Below are 21,372 nucleotides of genomic sequence, written 5' to 3'. Positions count from 1 at the left end.
AGTTGAGCATCCTCAGATCTCTTGACTTTGACTCCTTCCTCCCTCTTTCACTTAGAAGGACCCAGTGATTACATTGGGCCCACTTGGATAATCCAAAATAGTATCCTCATCTCAGGATCCTTAACTTAAACACATCTGTGGTCTCTTTTGCCATGGAAGGCAACCTATTCACAGGTTCCAGGGATTAGGAGGCAGAGATCTTCAAGGGGCCATTATTCTGCCTACCTCACCATCACTGGGGAGGGGGAGAAGTAATGGAGGGCTTGAACTTAGATCATAAGCAAGATGAAGAACTTAGAGGACTGAATAATAAGTATATGTGGATCCTTAAAATAATAAGCAAAGAGTCAGGGAGATGTGGGTTCAAATCCTAGCTCAACCATTTATGGAATGCATAACTTTGGCAAGTTACTCAATGTCTCTGGGCCTCAGTTTTCTCATCTGAAAAATGGGGATAAGAACAGTACCCCCTCTTTAGGCTGTTATGATGGTTACATGAGAGCATTAGCACATGGCCTGACAAACAGTAGAGGCACAATAAAATAGACCCTAGATCTAAAAATTAGGAAACTGAGGCTCACAAAATTCAGTAGCTTAGCTGTGCTGCCCAACTTAGTATCTATGAAGCTTCCATTAGCTAATGCTTAGGGTTAAGATCACTATTTGGGCCTAATGTAAAGAGATATCTACTGATTCAGTAAAAAAATAAGATTCTGCATCCAGGTTACAGTGCTAAGTGCCAGGGACTTAAAAAAAAAAAAAAAAAGGCATTAGCCCTGATGGAACTGAAGATTTGTTTGGGGAGACCAACAAATAGACAAAATATAAATTCAAGTATCAAATATCAAATGTAATGTGCTAAATGACTGGTAGAGACAATGTGTACAACAGGCCAAGGGCAAGTGATCCAAGTCATTAATCTGGACTCATACAAAAGGCTTGCTGGAGGGGATGGGGTTTGTAGGAAAGAGAGGCCTCTGGACAGGAGGGTGGGAAGTGATATAAGCAAGGTGGGGATGCTCATCACCAAGTCATAGGGGCAGCACAACTAAAGTCAGAATTCACAGGAAGTACAGGGACTTGAAAGATTACAGATGTGGGAATCATGAAGAATGCTGCACTAGCCTGCTTGCTGCATTACCCAGGCATTCCATTCCAGAGCTACTTCTCCCTTCAATTCTGCCCATGTTTGCTTCCTGTATTTTGGACCTCTGATATTTGGTACCAATATAATTATGCTATCTTCTTGGTGAATTGAGCCTTTTCTCAATATATAATGTCCTTCTCTGTTTTCTGTAACACTTTTTTACTCTAAGTCTATTTTGTCTCATTATTTTCAGCTCTCTTTTGATCACTATTTACATGGAATATCTTTCTCCTCCTTCCTACTTTCAACGTATGTGTGTCCTTGGAGCTAAAGTAAGTCTCTGTAGCCAGCACGTAGTTGGATCATGGACGGGGGAGGTATCCATTCTGCCAATCTCTGCCTTTTGGTGAGTTTAATCTGTTCACATGGAAAGCAATTACTGATAAGGAAGGACTTACTTCTGCCATCTTGCTATTTTTTGTCTTCATGTCTTACAGTTTGTTTGTCCCTCATTTTGTCCTTTATTGCCTTCCTTTGAGTCTAGTTGATTTTTTTATAGCGGCACATTTTTATGCCCTTCTCATTTCCTTCTGTGTGTACTCTATAGATGTTTTCTTTGTGGCCACCGTGAGGATTACATACAATATCCTAAAGTTATAATAATCTCATTTGAATTGATACCAACTAAACTTCAATACAAAAACTCTACTTCTACAGAGCTCTATCCCCCCTTTATGTTATTGATGTCACAAATTACATCTTTATAAACTGTGTACTCATTAACATAGACCTATAATGATTTCTTATTCACTTACTCTTTAAATTCTATAGAACCTACCATTTTGAATGTGGCTTTTTCTTTTTTTTTTTTTCTTAACTGGGCATTCACTTAGTTGCTGTACACCTCTGACTATTTTCCAGAGCTCCTGTGAAATTATTCTAGCCAGTCTCTAATGGATTGTTTTTGTCTTTTTGAACATCTCCATGGGAGAACAGGGCCTGGAGCTTTCTACTCCACCATTTTGCGGACATCATTCCACTCAGGTATTTTAGGTCCTGTAAAGGAAGGAGGACCCACGTTCCCTTCCTCTACCCCCCCCACCCAGTTCTCCACTCTGAAAATGCCTACTAGGGACCCCCTAATCATAGGCATAAATTCAGATCTGGAGCACTTTGAGGGTAGGATATATGTTGCCACTAATATTTCCTGTTTTCCTGTTAATTTGTACAATCCCATAGTCTTCTAAAAGAATTGTAATTTTTATATTTTTAGTTTCATTTATCATTTTGTGTTTTTATTTTTTAAAATTTTTTATTGCTATGTTAATCACCATACATTACATCATTAGTTTTTGATGTAGTGTTCCATGATTCATTGTTTGTGCATAACACCCAGTGCTCCATGCAGAACGTGCCCTCTTTAATACCCATCACCAGGCCAACCCATCCTCCCACCCCCCCTCCAGAACCCTCAGTTTGTTTTCCAGAGTCCATCGTCTCTCATGGGTCGTCTCCCCCTCCAATTTCTCCCCCTTCATTTTTCCCCTCCTGCTATCTTCTTCTTCTTCTTTTTTTTTTTTCTTAACATATATTGCATTATTTGTTTCAGAGGTACAGATCTGTGATTCAACAGTCTTGCACAATTCACAGCGCTCACCATAGCCCATACCCTCCCCAGTGTCTATCACCCAGCCACCCCATCCCTCCCACCCCGCCCCCCACTCCAGGAACCCTCAGTTTGTTTCCTGAGATTAAGAATTCCTCATATCAGTGAGGTCATATGATACATGTCTTTCTCTGGTTGACTTATTTCGCTCAGCATAATACCCTCCAGTTCCATCCACGTCGTTGCAAATGGCAAGATCTCATTCCTTTTGATGGCTGCATAATATTCCATTGTATATATACACCACTCTTCTTTATCCATTCATCTGTCGATGGACATCTTGGCTCTTTCCACAGTTTGGCTATTGTGGACATTGCTGCCATAAACATCAGGGTGCACATACCCCTTCGGATCCCTACATTTGTATCTTTGGGGTAAATACCCAGTAGTGCAATTGCTGGATCGTAGGGTAGCTCTATTTTCAACTTTTTGAGGAACCTCCATACTGTTTTCCAGAGTGGTTGCACCAGCTTGCATTCCCACCAACAGTGTAGGAGGGTTCCCCTTTCTCCACATCCCCGCCAACATCTGTCGTTTCCTGACTCGTTAATTTTAGCCATTCTGACTGGTGTGAGGTGGTATCTCATCGAGGTTTTGATTTGGATTTCCCTGATGCCAAGCAACGTTGAGCACTTTTTCATGTGTCTGTTGGCCATTTGGATGTCTTCTTTGGAAAAATGTCTGTTCATGTCTTCTGCCCATTTCTTGATTGGATTCTTTGTTCTTTGGGTGTTGAGTTTGATAAGTTCTTTATAGATTTTGGATACTAGCCCTTTATCTGATATGTCATTTGCAAATATCTTCTCCCATTCTGTTGGTTGTCTTTTGGTTTTGTTGACTGTTTCTTTTGCTGTGCAAAAGCTTTTTATCTTGATGAAGTCCCAATAGTTCATTTTTGCCCTTGCTTCCCTTGCTTTTGGTGATGTTTCTAGGAAGAAGTTGCTGCGGCTGAGGTCGAAGAGGTTGCTGCCTGTGTTCTCCTTTAAGATTTTGATGGACTCCTGTCTCACATTTAGGTCTTTCAACCATTTGGAGTCTATTTTTGTGTGTGGTGTAAGGAAATAGTCCAGTTTCATTCTTCTGCATGTGGCTGTCCAGTTTTCCCAACACCATTTGTTGAAGAGACTGTTTTTTTTCCATTGGACATTCTTTTCTGCTTTGTCAAAGATTAGCTGACCATAGAGTTTATTTTAAACTTTTTTGCATTTGGCCTTGAGGAAACTTCTACAGGCATACCTCTAAGACCTTGCAGGCTCAGTTCCAGACCACCACAGTAAAGCAAATAACACAACAAAGCAAGTCCAGTGAATTTTTTGATTCTCCAGTGCATCCAAAAGTTATAGTCATGGGCACCTGGGTGGCTCAGCTGGTTAAGCGTCTGCTTTCGGCTCAGGTCATGATCCCAGTCTGCTTCTCCCTCTCCCTCTGCCCCTCCCTCCTGCTCCTGCCCTCTGTCTCTCTCTCTCTCTCTCTTTCCCAAATAAATAAAATCTTTAAAAAAAAAAAAAGTTATAGTCACACTGTACTGTAATCTGTTAAGTGTGCCTTATATCTAAAAAAACAATGCATATACCTTAATTTAAAAGTAGCTTATTGCTAAAAAATGCTAATCATTATCTGAGTTTTCAGCAAGTCGTAATCACTGATCATAGATCTCCATAACAAAACCGTGAGAAAGTTTGAAATATTGCTAGAATTACCAAAATGTGACACAGAGACATGAAGAGAGCAAATGCTAGTGGAAAAATGGCGCCCACAGACTCATTGCAAGGTTACCACAAACCTTCAATTTCTAAAAAAAAAAAAAAAAAAAGCAATATATGCAAAGCACAATAAAATAAGGTGTGACTGTATTTTCTTGGTTTTGAGCCATAAATATATTATGGCTTACTGAATATTGAGTCTTGAGGTTGCTTTGCCTTTCTTAATATTTTTATTTTCATTCATTTAACTCTTACTTTCACTTACTTAACACTTTTCTTCCTTTGTAATATTTTACTACTTTTTCATTTCCTCTGGGGATGCTTTATTTCAATTTACATGTATTTTATAAATACTTTTTTCTTTTCTCCAAATTTTTATTTAAATTCTAGCTAGTTAACATATAGTGTAATATTGGTTTCAGATGTAGAATTTAGTGGTTCATCACTTACATATAACACCCAGTGCACATCACAAGTGCCCTCCTTAATACCCATCCCCCATCTAGACCATGCCCCATCCCTCCATCAACCCTCAGTTTGTTCTCTATCATTAAAATTCTGTTTTCTTGGTTTTCCTCTCTCTTTTCCCACCCTATGTTAATTAATTTTGTTTCTTAAATTCCATATATGAGTGAAATCGTATGGTATTTGTCTTTCTCTGACTGACTTATTTCGCTTAGCATAATACACTCTAGCTCCATCCATGTCATTGCAAATGGCAAGATTTCATTCTTTTTGATGGCTGAGTAATAGTCCATTGTATACAAATACAACATCCTCTTTAACCATTCATCAGTTGAGGGACATTTGGGCTCTTTCCATAATTTGGCTATTATTCATAATGCTGCTATAAACATCAGGGTGCATGTGTCCCTTTGAAGAATTATTTTTGTATCCTTTGGGTAAATACCTAGTAGTGCAATCGCTGGATCATAGGTAGTTCTATTTTTAACTTTTTGAGGAAACTCCATACTGTTTTCCACAGTGGCTGCACCAGTTTGCCTTCCCACCAACATGTATACACTTTTTCCTTAATTTCTACCTTTTTATTTTTTTTAAAGATTTTATTTATTTATTTGACAGAGAGAGAGCACAAGTAGGCAGAGTGGTAGAGGGAGAAGGAGAAGCAGGCTCCCTGCTAAGCAGGGAGCCGATGTGGGGCTCGATCCCAGGACCCTGGGATCATGACCTGAGCCGAAGGCAGACGCTTAACGACTGAGCCACCCAGGCGCCCCTCTACCTTTTTAAATCTTTCTCCATTATGTCTCATCTATCACATCTTATCCTTATATGACATTGAATGAAAGGTCTCATTCTTTTAAGTTTGTATCTCTGCTCCTCAATTAGTTATTTCCTTTATTTTATGTAGTTTTTAAATTTATCACTTCTAAATCTCACTTTTTAATCTTTGAATCTGTGATCTTCATCTTTGCCATTTTTATATTTCACTTTTATGTTTGAACTTTCTATTCAGTCTATCAGTATAGACTGAATAAGGCTGTAGGCCCAGAGCTGAGGGCCTCCTGTCTCTACCGCTAGTAGCTGTGTGAACTTTGGGGAGATATTTAACCTCTTAGTGCCTGTTTCCCATCTGTAAAATGAGGATATCAACAGTTTCTACCACAAAGAATTAAAGGAGCTCATATATATAAGGCTCTTAAAGAGCCTCTGCTACGTAGGCATCTAAGCTGAAACAAATACCTGCTCACCAGCCCTTTTCCCTTTTCTCCTGGACACACAGTTGTACTACATTTCCCAGATTTCCTTGAAATTATGTGTAGCCATGAGTGTGAGTCTTACTCAATGAAATTGTGGACAAAAGTGATGTCCTCTGCTTTCAGGCCTGGCCTGTGAAAACCTCCTTTGCAGTTGTCCCACGCTCTTTTTTTCTTCTGTCTACTGATTAGATGTTGACCCTCTAGGTGACTTTGGAAGCCATGTGCTGAAAACACAGGAGACCTGGTCCACCTGAAACCCTGAATGAGTAAATAGAGTGGAACCCGTCCCCCCTACCACCACCAACAACAACCCGGCTTCAAAGTGTAATTTATATGAGCAAGAAACAAACTTTGAAAGTGACATGCTACTGAGAATTTGGATTTTTACATTACAATAGCAGATGAACTAATACAGTGATCAGTACCTTAAACTAGGGTACTACCTAAAACAAGTGGACTGGCTTACTAATCAGGCAGTGGCCATCTAGGAAACTGATTTGGAGGTTGGAAAGATGGAGGCTCAAGTTATGCAGTGGCAAAATATTTGGTAAAATCATCACCTGCAGTAACTAAAAAAGCATACCTATTGTCTACCATGCTTGCAGCTCTAGGGGAAGAGTTGGAAAATAGAACATTAGTAATAAAATGAGAGAAATAGTAAATATTAAAGTAATATTTAAAAAAAGAGATACGCTCAGTCAAGAATTTGTTTGCAGGACATCTGGGTGGCTCAGTCGGTTAAGTGTCTGCCTTCAGCTCAGGTCATGATCCCAGAGTCCTGGGATCGACTCCCACATCCGGCTCCTTGCTCATCGAGGAGCCTGCTTCTCTCTCTGCCTCTGCCCTTCCCCCCCGCTCATGCTCTCTCTCTCTCGCTCTCACTCTCGCTCTCTCTCAAATAAATAAATTTAAAAAAAAAAGAATTTGTTTGCAAGCATAAATGAAAGGGGATAGAATGCAGAAATGTGTGTGCTTAAAGAGTTGGAAAGGGTTGGAAGCTGGCTGCTTCTTAATCTCGAACAGTAAGAAATAAGATTGAAAAAACTTGAGTGCCAAAGGCCCAAAGCCTCAGGCCTATAGCAAAGAACTGGTTAAGAGTGTTGCATTCCCATCTGAGCTTGCAGGCCTCAAAGTAATCACCATTTAGTTGAGAAAGAAGGGCATGGGATGATAAGGTCTAGGAAAAAAACTTTGGGATTAGCTATTGGTATAAGGAATTTAATGGAAGAAAACAGAAGAGAACCCTACTAAGTTTTTGACAGAAATGTATAGCCTGAGAAGCCATGAGCTTAAACTTAAAAAAATTAAGAAGTCTGTAAGAGCCTTAAAAAGCCTCAGGCCACCAAACAGAGGGCAGCAATAGCTAAGCACAGCTTCATGAAGATGGCAGATTCCCCAGCAACTGCTTCAAATGTTGCCATGGAGAATAAAAGAAGAGAGGAACTTGGCAGGACAGACCATGGAGACCAATCGGTAAGAGACTTCCTCTCAGAAAGCAGAATTAAGGTCTAACGGAGAAAGTTCTCCCACCCCCTGGTTGGGGGGCCTCCACCTTGCCTACCCAATGGCTTTCATGATTGCTTTGCACCCACGTCTACTGTGCAGATCCTATTTTACCCTGTCCCGAGGGGGAGTTTTTAGTGCTTTTATGCTGTCTCCGCTCCACCACTGAAAACTGAGAGAGGCTGGAAGAAGGCAAATGTTTCTCTCTTTTAATTCACAAGTCACAGAAACATGAGGATCCTCATTTAGATATGGAAAAGACTGTGCATCATCAGCCAGAGATCCTGAAGAGTGATCCAGACGCAATGACTGCAGGGGACCTCCCCTGTCTCCGTCTGGGAGGGGTGAGTGGAATTGTCAGGGAAGAGTGAAACGGGAATTTGGTGACCAGTAGGGAAAGCTGTGGTGGAGACTGGCCACTGTTCACCAAACCTATCTCCTTTTCCTCCCACATCCACAGCTAAGGGACATTTCCCAGCCTCCCTCGTGACCGTGCATGGCCACGTGACTGACCCTGGCCAATGGCATGTGGGCAGAAGCAGCGCCCGCCTCTTCCGGTTCTAATCCCTAAGAACCTCCCATGAAGGCTTCTGCTCACTTTTCCACTCTCTGCTAGCTGGGTGGCAAAGGCCTGGACAGCTTTGGAAGCCACATGCTGAAGGTGGTGGGGCCTTTGTCAGCCCGAGTCCCTGAATGGCCGTGTAAGGCAGAGCAGACCCTCTGGCCAAGCCTGGTGCCTCGACCACCAGTAAATGGAGGGAGAATCTGAACTTTACCTTCAAGAGAAATACACTTCCAATGTCTTAAGGCGGCTGATATCTCAGAATAGTTATGGCACTTGCATCACCTTAAATATAAGAAGTTAATAAAAGTTAGCATGTTCTAAAGGGTGACAACTGTAAACATTCCAATTTAATGCGACTGGATGAGTAAATCATGCTACAAACATGCAATATACTCTGTAACCATTCAAAATGATGATGTAAAGCAACATTTGTTGACATGAAAACGCTTCTGTGCTACACTAATAAGTGGGAGTAAAATTAGGTTAAACAAGATGCAACATGATCCCATTTCTATAAAACTGTATGTATATATAACAGAGGCTCTGTGAACCTTCTAGAAGGATGTTCACTGAAGAATTAAGAGTGAGGAAGTGGGACTTCAGTGATCATTTCTTGATGTATTTTTCAGGCTTGTTTGATTTTTTTTTTTTTTTTTACAATGCCTGTTTATATAGAAACAATAAAGCTATGTTTGAACATTAACTGTATTATTTTTCTTCCAGGTGACCCCATAATGTCCTGTTCATTTCTCTTAAGAGAGTCTTCCCATACTCTTCAATATTGAATTTCCTAAAAACATTACTTCAAGGATGTCAGAAAACCGATGGGTGAAAAACCCCCCTCCTCAGACAACAGCAATTTTATCTAGGCTTATAGCTCATCTACCCTTTTCACAGTACAGATATTTCCGTTGGTTTATAAGAAGCGACATGAAACTTCCCAGGGTATTGGGCCGGGCTTATAAACTGAACTTGGCCCTCCAGGAGAGGCAGGGGGGCCAACGCAGTGCAGTTTGACTTGAACAAGAAACCGGGGGGGCGGGGGGGGGGGCGGTGCCTGGGTGGCTCAGTCCACAAGCTTCTGCCTAGGATCACGTAGTTGGGGCTGGAAAACCCAGAGTCCAGAAGCTTTTCTCTTCCTCCTGCCTCTGGGGTCCCACAAGGGCCTCTTACTTAACAGAGAGCCAGAATGTAACAGGAAGGGAGCTGGCAAGGGAGCCAGGGAAGTGCCGTTTTCAGACTCCCAGCCTCAGCAGTAAAGAGCAAAGCACAGAAGGGGCGGGTAAGGGGCCAAGAGTCAACAACCAGCACCCAGCCTCCGCTCCTACCCATTCTTTTCAACCTGTGTTAACACGTGTCCATTCTGGAGGACACGTGCAGGGCAGTGGTGAGGAAGGAGGCCTTAGAAGGCAGGGGAACGATAGCCCTTGGCCTCAAGGAAAATTCTAGGGAAAATTTAGAATTGAGGAAATGGCAAAATTGTTGCTCTGACCATGGTAATCATATCATTGAAATTACAGTGAAGTGAGCAAGACGGAGCTGGTTAAAGCGTGCCATACACTCCTTCTAGAAGGCCCCGTCTGCTCCATTGATAATAGCACCTTGCTCTTGTCAACAGGGACACTGCTGGCACATAGGGTACCATCGGACAAGTGTTTTAAAAGGTACCTCTTCGGGGGTGATGATGTATGAAAAGACGTCCCCTCTGGGAAACTAAATTAGTAAAAGGTGGTCCCTCTGAGCTGATGAATTAGGAAAAGGAAGCCTTCCTCAGCACAAGGGCCCAGGCTGGGTGTCGGCCCCACTCACCCCTCCACTGGGACGCTGGGGACATTGCCCTCCCACCTAAAGACTGCAGCCCCCTATTTTAATTTGCTACTGTTTTCCTCAGCCCTTTGTGTATGTTATCTCATGTAATGCTCACCAATGACCCTACAAAAGAAGCATCATCACTGCCCAGCTTACAGACGAAAGGACTATACTTAGTAAGTGACAGAATTGCTGTTAGAGATTTGAAATCTAATAAGAGCCCATCAATAATAATCGTAATAATAATAATGCAAGTGCCCATGATGAGACAGACACTGTACTCAGATCTTTACTCATATGACCACAGACAGTTCTCATCACAGCAGGATGTGGCTAGCAAAGAGCTCACTGCTACAGAGCCTGGGCACCAGGGTCTAAGGCAAGTGCCCCACTGCGTGCTAGTGCACAAGGCATGTGCACTTGACCCCCAGCCACCGAGAACGGCATCCTTTCATTTATTTATTTTTTGTCCGAGTTACTGCCTCTCTCAGAGGAGGCCTAAGCACAGTCCGATCTGATGGAACAATGAGACTGCATAGGAATCTCCAAAGCTGGGATTTCCTGTGGGTTTTTCTGTTGGTAAAACAAAAAGCCCCTTTGACTCTGGCTCTTTTGGGGTTCCAGGGAACAAGCTGGCATTATCTTTGCTCTGAAGGGCCTTTGACTCCCACACTCACTGCAGACAATGCTGAAAGAACACCCAAAGGATCAGCCAACAGGCCTGCCCAGGCCCCAGCCTCACAGAAGTTCTCCCTCCGTGGAAACAGCTCCCAGCGGCGGCTCTACAAATGTGCAGGGGTCAGCGAGGCTCAGCGGGAAAGCAAGCAGCCAGGTCCCGCTCTGGCCCCGTGTGCACTCGGGTTCGGTTCGTTTTCATAACGGTTTTATTAAATAAATGTGAACCGTGACTATTTCTTCCCTGGAGCCAAAACACCTGAGAAGCCAAGAGAGTGAGCAAACTCTGAGTTTAGAGAGAAAGGCAATGGCAGGCCCGTCGCTGAGCTGAACTTCTTTTAAGGTTAGAATGCCCTCTTTGGGTATGAAATGATATCAGCAGGAGTGGTGAATTTTCTGCAACAGCAGGGGCAAACCATCAGAGAAGAAACCAAAACGCAGAGAGCTTACATTTCATACAGATGAAAACTTTATAAAGACAAAACCAAAATTAAATTACACCTTGAAAAAGCAAAGATTGAGGGGATCAGGACCAGCATTCCGTTTGCAGAGCCAACCCGATTTGCTCTGTCAGGCAACCTTCTCTCTCCATGATACATTTAGGATTAATCATCCACACAAAGCCTTATCATAAGCAACTCTAGAGTACTCAGAGCCCAAGACAGCATCACACATGCCGAAGGACCCGCTCCCCTTGATTACGGGTGGTGGGCATTTCAGGGGGCACCTTGACAGTTTCAACCCTCTCCCCTGCAGGCCTGTCAATGACAGCGGTCATCCCGTGCTCCCTCCGAGACCAGCAGAGTCTCTGGAACCCAGGAAGCATACAGCATAAGGTATCATTTGCCCTCGGGCTGCAAAATGTGGCAATAAAGGATTCATCCAAGAGGTAGCCTCAAGAGAAGAATCAAAACTAGTGCAAGGCAGTCTACACAGCCTGGCCTTCCCAAACTGCTAGGCGAAGCACAAAAATTCCACGTGTCAGACCAAGAATCGAAAACCAGGGAGGCGTGGTGAGCACACAGTCTTGGAAGCTGAGTACGGGAACTTCCCCACCCCCAGAGCAGACTGCCAGTGTAGCCTTGTAGAGGAACCATCTGCACTCCGGCTCCGGAAATGTGCTCAAGCCGGACTGGACAATACACCCTCCGTAAGATCTTATTCCCATCCTCCCTGCCACACCTCTCGTGTCCCTCTGCCCACTCCCTGTGCAGCGCTGGGCTTGGTGACAGCTGATCAGCAGCCCATCTCAGAAATAGTAGAGATGACCCAACCGGCTAAGAATTGGAAATGGAAGAGGAAGGAGGGGGCAGGGGGAAATGAAGCAAAACTACAACAACTAAGTACAAGTTCGTGATGCATCATCTAGAATTTTCCAAAACCCAGGAGTATCTGTCTGAGAACCACAAGCCTTCTCTCCTTCATCTTGCAGCCGTCTGATCTGACTGAACTCACACAGTGGCAAACCTCACGTGCACAGATGCAAAGCGATCAAGGGTCTTTATTCCACTTAGTTCTGGAAACAAGTATCTATTTTGCCACAGAAACACGAATGTGATTTAGTTAAGGGATTGGGGATCTGGATTAGGGTGTGAGGGACAAGCTGCAAGGCGAACTGAGATCATAGGTAGGACTGATATTAGGAACAGTATCAGCAAGTTTATAACTAAAGCAATTCTAGACACACAAATATTATAGATTGTGACGAGCTCTTATATAAATGATTTGACCACAATTTTACACTGAGGGCCTGATCTCATTCCCCCCTACCCCTTTCCACAGGGGAGGACACTGAGATCCAGAGAGATTAAGGGACTGGCCCAGGGTCCAACCCCTAGTCAAGTGCCCTTTCCATCTGGCCGCCTGACCAATCATGGCTAGCCATCACTTTATCCACAACAAGTAACGTGAAGTATTTTGATCACAATTTAAATGAAATTTGCCGTGGCAACGCACTCTGCACGTCTGTCTGATGTTTCAGGAGTTCACAGCACGTCATGAGACGCGATGACCGTCACGAGCAGTAGAAGGTAAGGGGTGCTGGGAGCAGCGGCAATGCCAAGCAAGAGCAAGGGCTGGCTTCGGGAACGCTGCGGCAGCCACCCCCCAGGCTTCACGGTCTTCCAAAGCCGCTGCAAATTACAGTCGTGCCAGTGAGCTTCGATATGGGCAGCTGACGTTTTTCTCTTCGAAATGTGTGAATGGAAGCACCTTTAGAAGTTTTCACCACTTGTATTGATACATAGTTGTGCTTGCATGTAAAAGCAACTTTAATTCGTTCTTTTAAGATTTATTTATTTATTTGAGAGAGCATGTGCGTGTGCGCAGGGGGGAGGGGCAGAGGGAGAGGGAGATAGAAACTTCAGCAGACTCCCCACTGAGCACAGAGCCTGACCCAGGGCTTGACTCGGGGCTCTACACGAGGCTTGATCCCATGACCCTTACATCATGACCCGAGCCAAAACCAAGAGTCGGATGCTTAACTGTGCCACCCAGGTGCCCCCATGTAAAAGCAACTTTAAAACAAGTGCCCTACCCTCTCCTGGCTAATGCAACTACTGCCAAAGCTTCTCCATGTAGGTGGCAAGAGCCACCGCTGGTTTAGGAAGCAATTCTCCTAGATGCCATGGGGGCTATATTACACGTGTTACTTTAAATCAGTGCAACTCAGTAAGTCTTTATTCCTACCTCAGGTCTAACAGAAATGATAAGAAGATAAATAAGACTAAGCCTGCCCTCAAGAAATTGAGCCCAGACTAATGCAAAGGCATAACCAAAAGAGTGTATTTCTCTATAGTAAATTCGTGGTTGACTCACCCCTTCCCCAGGTCTGTAATGATTAATAATTGTTTGTTTTATTGGAAAAAGTAGTCTCCAAATTTGAATGGAATATTGTTTAAAGGGAGAGGGGATCGTTTGTTCATTAAAAAGCAGGATACAGTGTGAGCATAAATTCATCCCAAGATTAGCCTAAGATAAAGCAACCCCCTTGGAACATCTCACTGTATTTCCACTGAGCCCTATTTTACCTCAGCAAAATGGGGGAAAACAGAGGTAATATCAATGCCTTTTCTTATATATCACGTTATGCTTTTCAAAAAAGTTTCTACAACAATTAATATTTGAATAAATGTGCTAGATAATCCCAAATCAAAGAGTTAAGAAAATATAACCGTTGGATTAGAATTACAGACTTTGTCCATTTTTCCATTCAAATTACTACTGAAGTCAGGTAAAGAAAGACACACAAAAGCCACATGGTTGGGAAATAGTTCAGAACTCATCCTACAATCCCCAAGGCCAACTGGCTATCTAGGTAGAAGTTGAGATCATGAGTGCTCAATCAGTGTGAGACACTCCCCTTCATCACGGTCCCCAGACAGCTGGAGGCCTCCCCCAGCCTGGGAAATGTGTGTCCTCACAACAGAGCTGCCTGAGAAGAGAACGTCGATGAAATTAAGCAAACACAACACCACAGCCAGGAAATTAATGCAGTTTCTACAGATGCAGAACTAAGATGTCTCCCCTAGAAGAAGAGCAGCACATTTTATATATAAGCATGAGAATCAATACTTGAGTAAGTTATCTTCAAAATTATTATACCTAAAAGTAAACCCTGCAATTGATTAATTATAAATTAAAGGATTCCTCCTTTCTTCTTCCCCCTATCCATCCATCCACTCTGTATAACATTCACTGGGCATCTACTAGGTGCTAAAGTGCCCAATCATTCTGATGAAACAACATCCAGAAACTTCACAAGAATCAATTCTCTTTTCTCCACTGAACTGTAAGCTTCTCAAGGGTATGGACCTATTCTACATTCTTTCTTACCTTAAATTGCTACCACCGAATCTGGCAATGTGGTTTGTGCATCTCAATAAACATTTGAACTGAACTGAACTTCTAAAACTCTTGATTGGTTTTGAAAGATATAAAAATAACAGATGTGGTGAATCTACATACGGGATGAGTCCGTCTAAAAATAATAAGAGTTTAATTCAATTCAGTGAGAGTGGAGTAAACCGTAAGCATACTACACAGATGAGGGGGTAAGGAAATAAACCAGACTAGATAATCCCAAATCAAAGAGTTAAGAAAATATAACAGTTGGATTAAAATTATAGAATTTGTCCATTTTTCCATTTTCCCAAACTCTTCCATGAAGGAGTTTACAGCAGAGTCAGAAAAGCAGGTTAAATACATAACAAACTATAACAGAAGAAGAGGGATGAAGGCGTGAGAAGTTTTACTGGCTAGATCTTAAGTGAGGGATAATGTTTTGATGTGTAGAGATGGGGGGAGGGAGGGAAGAGGACAGATTCCATAATATTCTTGGGAGGCAGAATAATGTGTGCAATAAAAGAGTCAGAGTGTCAGTTTTAGGGATTCAGGGGCCAGTTTATGGAAGGCCTGGCAAGGAATGCTAAGAATTTGCTTGTGGGATGATGAGTCTTTGCACAGAGTAATAGTAACCGAATCATGTCTGTGCTTTGGGAAGATTACCATGGCAGCAGCGTGAGGCTGACTGAGAGGACTTCTGGAGCAGAGAAATCCGGTTGCAATGAGTGTCAAGACTGGGAAGACATAGGGAAGCCCTGAGATGCCCTCCAAAGAAGCATCCTAGGAGTGGCTGCAAAGCCCTAAGGGTTGTCTTCCAGCACTTGGAAAGAACACCAGGCTATGCTACATCTTCCCTCTGGACTGGATGGTCCATGAGGACAATCTAATACATCTTTAAACACCAAGCTGTGCATACCACAGTGCCAAGTGCAGAGTACGTTAAAAACATTCTTGAATTAACAAATAAATGGATAAGCTAATGTCTCTGGAAGAGAATTCTATAAGCAGACAAAGGGAAACAAAAGGTTTGATAGTCAAGGTAGATCTTAAACGATCTTAAAAGTAGATCCTAAAAGTTCTCATGACAAGAAAAAAATGTTGTAACTGTGGTGAAGGATGTTAACTAGACTTATGTGGTGACCATTTCACAATACATACAAATATCAGATCATTATGTTGTACCTCTGAAATTAATATAATGTATGTCAATTCTATCTCAAAAAAAAAAAAAGTCAAAGTAATTTAAGGCCTCCAAATCTATTGTTTGAATTGAATGTGGATTATCTCTGCCCAAGGACAGCTGTCTCATATTTCACTCTGCCTGGCCTGTGGCTATAAAGAAAAGCACTAGGGAAATATCAAGAATCATGATGAAAAACACAAACTTTTCTCATTAGAGGATTTGTAATTAGAAAACAGATTTTGCAATTCTGTCCAGTTTCTTAGAAACAGGAGAATCCAATTTATCTCTATATTTATGTCTTTTCTCATTTGACCCCTGTAAAATAGTCCTCCTTTTCCCATCAGTGCTTGAGTAAGTTGAGACATGCATTCACTTGTAAATGCCAAACACATGCATTCTCCTGTGTCATAAATCAAGCCTGATAATTATGTCAAATCATCTAATCAATCCACTCACAAATTAAGAGACAACAGGTATACTTCTCAGCATCTGCACTTGGTAAATGCACTTGTCAATGCCTCACCTGCCAGAATTCAAGAGGTTTAACCAATTGATCTTTTGAAACTTCATCCAGCAATAAGTTCTGTGATTCTGTTTATAACACTTGACTAGTGACCCTAGTGATTAGAGGAAGCCCCACAATCTCTACCATCCATTTCTGAGCCACGACAGTAGACAAGTGACCAAAAGGAAGGAGGGCGGGGTGAAGAAAGCAGACACCAAACTAGTGATCATGTCAGCCGCTGAGCACAGCATGTGGGCTCCCAACTGCCTTCCAAAGCCAAATATCTATAATATTCATTGGTCAGCCACAATTCTTTCCCACTTCCACTTGTGAAAACTTGGAAACTGATTGCAAAGTCTGTCCAAATAAGCAGCTGGTAAACTGATTTCAAAAGAAAAAAAATGGATTCAGGATGGTCAGAGCATCTGTGGCAGGCGTTTTAAAAACTGCATGATTGTTGCACAAAAGACATTCACTAAGGAATTTTTCCCACAAAGACATTAACGTCAAGAACAAACAACATAAGACTCCCAAAGGCTAAAAGTCTTACATTACTAAATGGTGCTGGCTGAAAAATGACTGGCCACAAGTGGCCCAGGCTGTACCAGAGGGGACCGTCCCCACCCCCGGAGTGGCAGCCAAAGGCATCTCTGGAAGCAGGGCTCTCTGCTTGCTTTGCATGAGAACCCAGTATATAAACTGAATTATTATCATCATTATCAAAACAATTATTCTGGGCGCCTGGGTGGCTCAGTTGGTTAAGCGACTGCCTTCAGCTCAGGTCATGATCCTGGAGTCCCCGAATCGAGTCCCGCGTCGGGCTCCCTGCTCAGCGGGGAGTCTGCTTCTCCCTCTCCCGCTCCCGCCTCTTGTGCTCTCTCTCTCTCTCATCCTCTCTCTCAAATAAATAAAAAAATCTTAAAAAAAAAAATTATTCTAATTCTAATAACCCTAATCTAAAATAGTAAAATAATAAACCCTAATATAAAAATAGGTGTATTTTTATACTCAAAATCTTTGTTCTATGCTGGATTTTAGATCTTATTATTTCAAGATCACCACTGTACCCTCTCTTGGCTCTGAAGGTCTTTCATCGAACTATGACCAAAACCACAGAAAAACTCAAATATCAGCAACTTAATTTCTTTTTTTTTTTTTAAAGATTTTATTTATTTATTTGACAGAGAGAGGCACAGCGAGAGAGGGAACCCAAGCAGGGGGAGTGGGAGAGGGAGAAGCAGGCTTCCCGCCAAGCAGGGAGCCCGATGTGGGGCTCCACCCCAGGACCCTGAGATCATGACCTGAGCAGAAGGCAGACGCTTAACGACTGAGCCACCCCGGCGCCCCGTCAGCAACTTAATTTCTAATCCTTCCCAATCAAAATTTTCAGATTTTCTTTCAAGGAAAAGTTTTAATGCACCTAATAAATTTTGGCTTGTTTCCTAAATTGATGTCTGGAGGTTCGAGCAATGAGCAAGTATTATTTTTGTCATTCAACAAAATAATAATAGTTTGCATCCCATTTTTAAAATAGATAAAATTGGGGACGCCTGGGTGGCTCAGTCGGTTAAGCGTCTGCCTTCAGCTCAGGTCATGATCCCAGGGTCCTGGGATCGAGTCCCGCATCGGGCTCCCTGCTCCGCGGGGAGTCTGCTTCTCCCTCTGCCTCTGCCTCTCTCTTTCTCATGAATAAATAAAGAAAATCTTTTAAAATAATAAAATAATAAAATAAAATAGATATAAATTGATGAACATAGGACAGAAATGGATTACAAGAACAGAGATGTCAAGCTTTTTGCCTGCACTGATGGGATTACAGTGATTTTTAATATTCTTTTTCTTTTTTGTTGTTGTCTGTGCTCCCTGTAATGAGCACACTTTGCTTTTGGAAGAAGAAAAAAGAATAAGAGAACTTTCATTTAGGAAATAAAGGAATTTGGAATTGTTTCTGCAGCAGAGAGACCTGACATCCACTCTCCCTCAGGTGCACAGACTTTCTCTAAAGGTCCGTTTCCCTCTGGGGGCATCTCAGGTGAGCAGTGACATCCCTGCAGAAATATGGGAGGGGTCCCATCCCTGCACGTAACGGTGACACAGAAAGCCTCAATACCAGTTTATACCTCTTGTACCGCCCTAAGGGTTCTGGCAAACTGAAGTGTTAAAATAAAACATGAATTCAGATTTCATTCAGTCTGAGATTTGCAATGAATCCTTGAGATACGTCCTTTCAAGATTTTAATGCCTTTTTTCTCTGCAAATTTTCATTGTTTATTTGTGCAAGAAAATAGTTTAAATGGGATTTTAAAATAGGGATGAAAAAATTAAGATTATGTCAAAGTCTCATCTGCCAGGGCTAACAATTCACTCATATACACACATATATGTAATTTTTTAAAGTAATCTCTATGCCCAATGTGGGGCTTGAACTCACAACCCTGAGATCAAGAGTCGCCTGCTCTACTGACTGAGCCAGCCAGGCACCCCCACTCGTATTTTGGAATCTGTAAATATGTCAGGCTATATTAGCTCCTATAATCTAACACAGGTCTACTCTGAACCACGGCTTGTCTCCATAACTTCAATTTGGCCAGTGGTTGAGAACACACTTGTGAGAGGCGCCCACCCTAGGGTTCTAAATCCGGCTTTACCTTAACTGCTACGTGACCTTGGGAAGGAGGCAGAATAGCCCTGATCTCAGCTTTGTACAGGAAAAATGAAGATTCTAAATATCTACCTCACAAACGCTTAGGGCGGATTTCATCAAAGGGATTCCTAAGAGAGTGCCCGACAGTGTAGGCTCTCAAAAGGTGCCGATGTTATTATTCCCTGCTGGTAGCAGGGATGTCTTGTATCTGCGTAGTGACTCATACTCTTCAAGGCACTTTCAGATCTTTTACCTCATTTGATCTTCAGGCAGCTCTATCAGTACAAAAAGTAGTAATTACTGCCCCCACTTTTCTCGTCGTTGGTCTTTTTTTATAAACGGATGAGGAAACTGAGGCCCAAGGTTACAGAGCTCAGAAAGCAGATCCAGGCTCTTTTTGATCAGCGGCACAAGTCCATAACTAAACCTCCAAAGGCTTCAGGTGCCATGCCTGAATGTAATCAAATTAAGTTTCTCTTAAAATACTCCATCACTGGGGTGCCTGTGTGGCTCAGCGGGTTAAGCATCTGACTCTTGATTTCAGCTCAGGTCATGATCTCGGGGTGGTGAGATAGAGCCCCCACTGGCTCCCATTCAGTAGGGAGTTTACTTGAGATTCTCTGCCTCTCCCTATCCATCCCCTTCTGCCCCTCCCCCTCTAAAATAAATAAATCTTTTTTAAATAAATGAATAAAATACTCTGCTATTTATACCTTAATCAAATCAAACTGGTATTTCCACATCACTCCAAATTATTTAGGTTTTGCTTAGTAAAAATAGAAACTAAGGTTATTTAAAGCTTCCTGTATATCTCAGGCACTGGACTAAGTGCTTCACATCCAATGCCATACTTAAACCCCGTAGCAAGCCGACGAGGTAGGCACTGACAGTGTCCACTTTACAAATGGGAAACTGAGGTATGACTAAGTCCAGGACTGAGATGCAGGCCGACTGTCTCCAACTCTCAGCTCTTAGGACTCTGGCATTATCCAAACCTCATTTGTGTAACTGAGCACACATTAAGGTTAGTAGCGTTCCCTTTTACATTTGAGGAAACCAAAGTTCCAAGATGTGACGGGATGTGTCTAAAGTTACCCGACCCTCTTCCGGTGCAGCAAGGACACAACCCAGCACCCCCTGCCTCCAAATCTCATTCCCTTCCGAAAGTCTCAAATTGCTCTGCATATATTTTAACGGTGAGATGATAGAAGTCCTTTCGTTCTTGAAAAGCAACAATCCATTTAAAGGCCTCCGTGTCAACACTGAGAGTTGACAGCGTGACCCGCGCGCAGGGCAGTGGAAATGGAGAGGTCTCTCCGGAGCCGGGCTGTGGGCGTTACCGTCGCCAAGTCGGAAGTGGGAGGTGAAATTGTTTGCAGAGTGGCCCCTTGGGGAGGGCCAGCACTACGTTCCCTATCCCACCCCCAACCTCCTCCCTCCAGGTCCCTGATGGGGTGGAACCCGAGATTCAGCTGAGCTTCAGGACGAGGGCGAGGGTGAGGGTCCCGGCACCGATCCAAACGCCAAGCCCTTGACGCCTTCCTCCGCCGCAGGGACCAGCCGAGTGCCGCGGGTCCGACGAGCGCAGTTTCGAAAAACTACCGCTTGCCGGGATCCCGGCTCGGTCCTAGAGGAGGGACCTGGCAGCCCAGACCCACGCCTCTCTTAACCCGGCACGCCACGCGCCGTGCCTCGGTTTCCCTCGCCTCGAAAAGGGAACACTTGAACCCAAGATGGGAACAGAGGCACACCTCCAGACCTACACGACTTCCAGGAGGCAGAGCGCGCCCTCCCTGTCTGGATTCCTCCCACCAGCCACCCCGGCCCCGGCCCCGCCGGGCTGCGCTGACAGCGCCCCTACCTGCTCGGTGGCCCCCGCCGCCACCGGCCGGGGCGCCTTGAGGTCCCCCGCCCAGCATGCGCCCCACCGGCTCCTCCAGCTCCTCGGCGGTGTGCAGGCTCCGTGCGCCCCGAGGCCCGCGGAGGGGGGAAGCGACAGTGAGCTGGACGGGAAGTGGGGAGGGGGGCGACGAGGAAGGGGGAGGCTCCTTCCTTCTCCGCGAGGCGGCCGGTTTCCTTTCCAGCCTCGGCCCCTTACACACTCAGAGGCGCGCGCGCGCGCACACACACACACACACACACACACACGCCCGCGCGCGGTTGGGGACGGCAGCGCACAGCCTGTCTCGGGGAGAAAGTTTGCCATTCGCGCTCTCGCTCATTTCTGAGCGCACCCGCGAGGGGCAGTGCGGTGAGGGGAACGGGTGTACAGGGAAGGAGACTGGCAGCCCTTTGGGGTGGGGTCTGCGAGGGCGCCTCCCAGACGCGTGATTAGGGAAGTGACCTGAGGGTTGATGGAAGAGATGGCGGGGCGGGGGGTGGGGGGGGATGAGCGGGTGGGGAGAAAGTGGGAAGAGGGCAGGCCACACCAGGAAAGAGATACGCAGAGCAGTTGCTCAAAAATGAAATGG

The 21,372-nt window shown here is 43.9% G+C and overlaps 1 protein-coding gene across 1 annotated transcript in view; it reads right to left on the bottom strand.

The window, feature by feature from the left end:
* The window catches only part of DISC1 (DISC1 scaffold protein), a 351,558-nt gene extending 330,416 nt beyond the window's left edge, over positions 1-21,142 (bottom strand). The window contains exon 1 of the mRNA XM_032430420.1: positions 20,763-21,142. Within this exon, the coding sequence (XP_032286311.1) occupies positions 20,763-20,820 (58 nt within the window). The 5' untranslated portion in view covers positions 20,821-21,142. The remainder of the gene's footprint in view (positions 1-20,762) is intronic.
* Positions 21,143-21,372: the final 230 nt, after the last annotated feature.

Source organism: Phoca vitulina, unplaced genomic scaffold (genome assembly GCF_004348235.1).
Source record: "Phoca vitulina isolate PV1807 unplaced genomic scaffold, GSC_HSeal_1.0 scaffold43, whole genome shotgun sequence".
NCBI classification, from domain to species: domain Eukaryota; kingdom Metazoa; phylum Chordata; class Mammalia; order Carnivora; family Phocidae; genus Phoca; species Phoca vitulina.
Note: the sequence above shows the minus strand (reverse complement) of the source record. Positions and strands in the feature narration are given on the sequence as shown.